This window comes from Bison bison, unplaced genomic scaffold, assembly GCF_000754665.1.
Source record: "Bison bison bison isolate TAMUID 2011002044 unplaced genomic scaffold, Bison_UMD1.0 scf7180017845962, whole genome shotgun sequence".
Classification (NCBI taxonomy): domain Eukaryota; kingdom Metazoa; phylum Chordata; class Mammalia; order Artiodactyla; family Bovidae; genus Bison; species Bison bison.
Genome location: NW_011476535.1, coordinates 16,687 through 23,557, shown reverse-complemented (window position 1 = coordinate 23,557; position 6,871 = coordinate 16,687). Strand labels below are relative to the sequence as shown.

The window sequence follows — 6,871 nt, the reverse complement described above, 5'->3', positions numbered from 1 at the left end:
CGTGTAGACGTGCCGTGAGATGGGTATAGCTGGGTGCACTTCGCGTCTGTCTGTGACCCCTGACCCCGAACAACCCAAGTTTGCGCCGCGTGGATTCACTTACACAGATATTTTCCAGCAGTAACTGCTGTGGAGCTACACGGTTGTGGTTGGTTGAATCTGTGGTTGCAGAGGAACCATGGATCCTGAGGGCTGACAAAGTTAGACTCGGGTTAACCCCCGCTTTGCTCACAGTCGTGCTCAAGCGCAGTGGACTTTCACCCTGAGTATTGGCCCCCCACCCAGGGATGATGCGGGGAGGGTTTTTGCCTGTGCAGTTGTTTCCTACGGAAAGATTGCAGAGTGAGCCTGAATGCTTGCTGAAAGCCGCCGGGGACTGAGGCTGCAGGTGTCTTTGGACTGTCAGACATCTGAGGCTTCAGGAGGGAGTCAGCTGTGGTGCCGCCCGAAGCTGGTAATTTCACACAGAATATGCCACACGCGTGCTTTGCTTTTCCTCAGGAGCGAAGACCCTTCCTCGCCTCAGAGTGCGCTGAGCTGCCTAAAGCCGAGAAGTGGAGACGACAGGTGCGGTCTGGGTGAATTCGATCTTAGCAGAAACAACAAGTCTCTGAATTCTACTACCTGCAAGACTCTTAAACCACATTTCTAAGCATTTTTAATTACATATTTCTTATGGTTTCAGACTTACTCAAAAGTCATAAAAATGTATTACCTTTTATTTTTTTTCATAGATCATTGGAGAGATCTCAAAAAAAGTGGCTCAAATTCAGAATGGTAAGCCAGCCTGTCTCTTTAAAGTGCTTGATTCTCACTTCTCCAGTTAGGCGTAGGGGCATCAGCCCCCTCTCAGTAGTCGGTGGGACAGGAGTAAGGACAGGAGAACTAAGCAGTACTGGCAGGCAGTTTGACCTACTTGCCGTGTATAGAGCACTCACCTCACGAAGAATACACTTTCTTTTTGAAGAGCAAATGGAATATTCACCAAAATAGAGCATATTTTGGATTGTAAAATAAATGCTAGCAAACATAAAATGATTAAAATTTTGCAAAGTATAATTTACTGATTAAAACACAGTTAATGTAGAAATCGGTAACAGAAAGATACCTGGCAACTTCCTAAATATTTAGAAATTAAACATACTCCTAAACAACCCATATACCTACAGGAAAACCTCAAGAAAATTAGAAAATATTTTAAATTGAGTGATAATGAAAATGTAATGTCAGAATTCAAGGTATGAAAAAAGCAGTGCTTAGATGAAAATTTATAGCGTTAAAATAAAATAAGAAAGGTCTCAGGTCAGTGATCCAAGCTTCTCCCCTAAGAAACCAAAAAGGAAGAGCAAATTAATTCCAAAGTAAGCAGAAGGAAAGAAGGAAACAGAAGATGAGTAGAGAGATTAGATCAAAAGTGGGCTGAGTAAAATCGGCGAACTTCTAGTCCAGTTAGACTGATCAAGAAAAAAAGACACAGGTTGGAAACAGCAAGAATGAAATTGGGAATGTCACTACTCTCTAACCATTAAAAGGGTAAGGGGACATTAGATACAACTTTAGGGCTATCACTCAGCAACTTAGATGAAATGGGCCACTTCTTAAAAGACACATGCTAACATACTGGTTCCTAACCATTGGCAGTGTTACCCCTCCAACCTCCCCCCACCCTGGAAATTTCGTGATATCTGGAGGGGGCTTTATTTATTAGAGAAATTGAATTCATAGTTAAAAACTTTCCAGCAAAGAAGATTCCAGACCCAGATGGCTTCACTGGCCAGTTCAGATATTTAAGAAATACCAGCTGTACAGCTTCTTCCAGAAGAGTGAAGAAGGAACACTTCCTAATTTACTTTTTTATATATTTTAGTATGTGTTCCCTTGATCCTGAAATCAGAAAAAGACATTACAAGAAGAGAAAAAAACTACAGACCAATATTCCTTACTGAATTTGGCCATAAAAATCTCAACAAAGAATTGCATGGTTGATTCAGCATTCAAAAATTAATTCACTGTGTCATCATTTTAAAGAATAAAAACCACATCATCTCAGTCGGTGCAGAAGTCTTTGACACAGTTCATCATTCATCCATAAAAACTCAGCTGACCAGGAATAAACCAGAACTTCTTCCTTTCCCTGATAAAACACTTTGACCAAAAAGCCTGTGGCAAACATCATGCTTAATGCGGCAAGATTGGATGCTCTCCCCCAGGATCAGGAGCAAGGTGAAGACTCCTTTCTCACCCCTTCCACTCAGTATTGCACTGGAACTCCTGGCCAGTACAGTAAAGCAAGAAAAGGAAATAAAAGACCCAGAGACTGAAAGGAAGAGAAATGCTCTATTCCGAGATGACTTGATTTTCTGTGTAGGAAATTCCAAGGAATCTACAGAAGGATTTCCACAGTGAGCAACTGAGTTTAGCCAGATGACAGACTAAAAAGTCCATATAAACAAAGTCAGTTCGATTTCTGTATTAGCAGGAACATTTGGAACTAGAGCATGTTTCAAAGTGTTATTTACAGAAGCATCAAAAGGCAAGAAGCGCTTAGGTATGAATCTAGTAGGATACGCACATGGTCTGCACGGTAAGAGCTGAAGCAGCGATGCCAGGTAGTCAAGAACCAGTGAAATGCAGACATAGTGTTTGTGAAGGGCAAGACTCAACATCTGAAAGAGCTCAGCTCTTCTCCTTTTTACCATGCATCACAGAACCCCAGCATGGTTTTCCAGTTTCTGTTGACAAACTGTAAAATTCACAGCTTTGCCTTTCCGTGTGAAGCTGTCTGCAGCCAGAAGAACTTTGAAGAACAAAACTGGAGTACCCATAATATCTAATTTGTGATTCAGTGTAAAGCTAAAGGTGTCAAGATAACAGGGTCCTGGTGAGAGACAGACAGACCAGGGAACAGAATAAGGAGTCCAGGCGTAGGGGCACACGCGTGTGGTCTGCCAACCTGACAAAGGAACAGAAGCGATTCAGGGGAGGAAAGAGGCCATCTCCCTCCCTGTGGGCACAGGGTGCTTCACGTCAGCACGCCGGGGATCCCTGACCGTCGTCCCGCCTCTGGTGGGACGCCCCAGTCACCAGTGACAGCGCCTCAGCAGCCTCCTGTGCTGTCCCCTCAAATCCGCCCCTTGGGCTCCTTGTCAGAGGTGTTCCCGGGGACCGGCAGGCTGCTTTGCTGACGCTGCCTCCCTGCGTCCTAGACGCTGAGCGCCCCATCGCTGAGATGTGATGTGTTAGTGCTGGTGTAAATGGAGCTGCAGGACAGCTTCAGTTTGTATTTCTCTGGATGCTAATGGGGAGGAAGTTTTTTTCAGAGTTTTTCTGGCGCCACTGGAACTCTGTTCACGATCATCACCCTTCCGTGATTTCGGGGTGGATGGTTTTTCTCGTAAGCTGAAGTACTGTTTTTGCGTTGCCCACCTCTGTCGGTGTTGACATTCACTCACGGGTGTGACATGAAGCGGTGTTTTCAGGAAATGATACGACATTTCTCTTTTCTTAGCTGGTTTAGGTGAATTCCGGATTCGAGACCTGAATGATGAGATTAACAAGCTGCTGCGAGAGAAAGGACACTGGGAGGTCCGGATCAAGGAGCTGGGTGGCCCTGACTACGGGGTGAGTAAGCAGCGGCCCAGGGCCCGGCTCGGGGGCTTTCTAGGCAGGGTGGGTCCTGTCTTACTGCAGCCCCCGCAGGCCTGCCTGGGAGAGGCCCTTGAGAAATGAAAGGAGCCTGGAAGGGCCTGCTGTGTGTGCACGGGAACCGGGAAAGCACAGGGCCAGTGGTGGAGAAGGCCCCAGTGCGGGCCTGGGAGTGTGTACCGGCCAGGCGTCCGGAGTGAGCTGCTCCGTCTCCCCAGGCCCCGTGGAGACGACCTTGGCGCTGCACGTGCGTCTCTGAGCTCCTTGAGAATTGGGACGGCCCTTCCACCGCAGCGTCTGTGCTTGAGGGGGCCCTGAGACAGGCTGCTCCGTGCTTGCTTTGAGTTCTTTTTTTCCCTCTGGATTCTTTAAAGGCAGTATTTTAGAACAGTGACTTCCAGGCTTTTAGGACCCTGACCCTGTATGTGTCTATAAATCACACACGGCCACTGTATCACAGCCCAGCAACATGCAGATGTGCTGAGAAGATGCCTGGTGTGCGCTGCTGCACTTTGGTATTTTCTGTTCTGTTCTATTTTGATTTTGTAAAAGTTGACAGTTGTGACCCATGTAGTGGATTTCCTGACCCAGACCTGCCCCGTTTGCCCAGGTCTTTGAACCAGCTGTGTCTGGTCAGTGGGCTGTCATGTAAGAAACGTGGGCGGCGTTTCTGTGTCTTAGTCCGGCCCCCTCTTAACACAGAGCCATAATCCTCAGCGCAGCGCCTGGCCTAGCCGAGGCGTCCGTCTTCCCACTCCCTGAGCACGTGCTGGGAGCGTTGCCTCTGCACCCTCGTTCCCTCTGTGACCCTGGTTTTCTCCGTCAGACGGCGGTCGTGCCGCTTGTTACCCTCCTGGAGGGTTACAGAAGCTCCCAAGTCAGTAGTGACGCTTCTGTCTATTTCCTTCTGGAGCTTTTTAATGTGAAAGAAGTTGATGTTTACTTCCTGGGTGTAAAAGTGACACGCTGAGCCGCATTCACCTCTGGCTCAGTCATCTGGCTGTTTCACCGCGATCCACGCCTCATGGCCACCTGCAGTACAGAGCCTCGTCCAGACGCACCGCCTGTGGCCTGCGGCTGTTACCGTCATCGTTTTTAACGGATGGGGTTCCATCTTCTCGGAGAAGGCGATGGCGCCCCACTCCAGTCCTCTTGCCTGGAAAATCCCATGGATGGAGGAGCCTGGTGGGCCGCAGTCCATGGGGTCGCTAAGAGTCGGACAAGACTCAGCAACTTCACTTTCACTTTTCACTTTCTTGCACTGGAGAAGGAAATGTCAACCCACTCCAGTGTTCTTGCCTGGAGAATCCCACGGACGGGGGAGCCTGGTTGGCTGCCGTCTATGGGGTCACACAGCGTCGGACACGACTGAAGCGACTTAGCAGTTCCATCTTCTGGATATTTCATTTCTCCTCCTCTTCTACTAGTTGTCATTTAGATTTTTTGCAGCTTTTTAAAGCTTTGTTTTTTCTTCGTTTAACATTGTGTTGTAAGCAGTTTCTCAGCCAGTATAAGTGTTTGATATGAACCGTCATTTGTCAGCTATAGAATATATTCCACCCGTGAACATACTATAATTTATTTAAATCATCCTCTTACCATTAGGTATTTAGGTTGATTTTGAAAGGATTAAAAAAAGTACCAAAGTGTATTTTTGTGTCCATTAATATCTGCTACTTTTAGCATCACTGTCTTCAACTATATCTGCAAACATGGAAATAGTGGGTTTACAGATCAGATCCATTTTCTCTTTTTCCTTCCCCATAAGAAAGTTGGCCCTAAAATGCTGGATCACGAAGGGAAGGAAGTCCCAGGAAATCGAGGCTACAAGTACTTCGGAGCAGCCAAAGACCTGCCTGGCGTCAGAGAGCTGTTCGAGAAAGAACGTGAGTGGCTGGCGTTGGCGAGGCTGTCAGCCTAGGTCTCGGTTCTGGTTGTAAGTGATGCTGTGTGCAGGGCACTCTTCGTGTGCTCAGCTGCGCGGCAGCCCCATGTCGTCAGGGTATTATCGTTCCCAGGGTTTAAATGGGAACCCTCGAGCACTGGGCTTTGAGGCGGCAAGCCCAGGGCACACCTTGGGCGGGAGCGGGAACCCAGGGCTGCGGGCACCAGATTGCAGGCCCTGCACACACTCGTCTCCGAGTGAACGCAGAGGTACTGTGGGCGCAGGGACACTGAGCGTGGAGACGCTGTGGGCGCAGAGATGCTGTGGGCGCGGAGCCTCCCGGTTGGCGCCTGTCGGGGCGGCTCAAGTCCATGCAGTCAGGTCCATGTTTCAGGTACTTGTTGGGCTGAAAAAGCTGTTAACGGAAGGACTGACGCCACCTCGGGCCAAGGCTGCTGTGCGCTGGGAGAAGAGAGGGTCCGAGTCAGACACCCTGGCTCTGGGCACCTCCAGAATGCCACTGGTCTGGACTGCCTGTGTCTGATTTTTGACTTTTTGAAAAGCAGTCCAAGCATCCCATAGGAAAAAGTGTGGAAAGCAGAGAAGGGCGAGACCAGGATTCCTCCCACTGCTGGTGTTCTGCTGACCCTTTCCGAGTCTACTTTCATGAAACCCCACTTGTTCTCTTTTTTGGCCTCCCTGGGAGGCTTGTGGGATCTCAGTTCCCTTACCAGGAATTGAACCCGGGCCCTGTCAGTGATAGCCTGGAATCCTAACCGCTGGACCAGCAGGGACCTCCCAAGCCCTGCTTCTTCTTAAATTCATTCTGTGTGCAAGCTGGCTCTGCATGTGTCATTCACATTGCTTAGAATCGTTCAGAATTTAAACATCATCAGATCAGATCAGTCGCTCAGTTGTGTCCGACTCTTTGCCACCCCATGAATAGCAGCACGCCAGGCCTCCCTGTCCATCACCAACTCCCGGAGTTCACTCAGACTCACGTCCATCGAGGCAGTGATGCCATCCAGCCATCTCATCCTCTGTCGTCCCCTTCTCCTCCTGCCCCCAATCCCTCCCAGCATCAAAGTCTTTTCCAATGAGTCAACTCTTCACATGAGGTGGCCAAAGGACTGGAGTTTCAGCTTTAGCATCATTCCTTCCAAAGAAATCCCAGGGCTGATCTCCTTCAGAATGGACTGGTTGGATCTCCTTGCAGTCCAAGGGACTCTCAAGAGTCTTCTCCAACACCACAGTTCAAAAGCATCAATTCTTCAGTGCTCAGCCTTCTTCACAGTCCAACTCTCACATCCATACATGACCACAGGTAAAACCATAGCCCTG

At 48.6% G+C, this 6,871-nt stretch overlaps 1 protein-coding gene across 1 annotated transcript in view; it reads left to right on the top strand.

The window, feature by feature from the left end:
- The window catches only part of LOC104987185 (pre-mRNA-splicing factor ISY1 homolog), a 15,109-nt gene that overhangs the window by 1,530 nt on the left and 6,708 nt on the right, over positions 1-6,871 (top strand). Inside the window, exons 4-7 of the mRNA XM_010837982.1 lie at positions 502-567; positions 735-777; positions 3,509-3,621; positions 5,414-5,531. Coding sequence (XP_010836284.1) covers positions 502-567; positions 735-777; positions 3,509-3,621; positions 5,414-5,531 — 340 coding nt within the window. The remainder of the gene's footprint in view (positions 1-501; positions 568-734; positions 778-3,508; positions 3,622-5,413; positions 5,532-6,871) is intronic.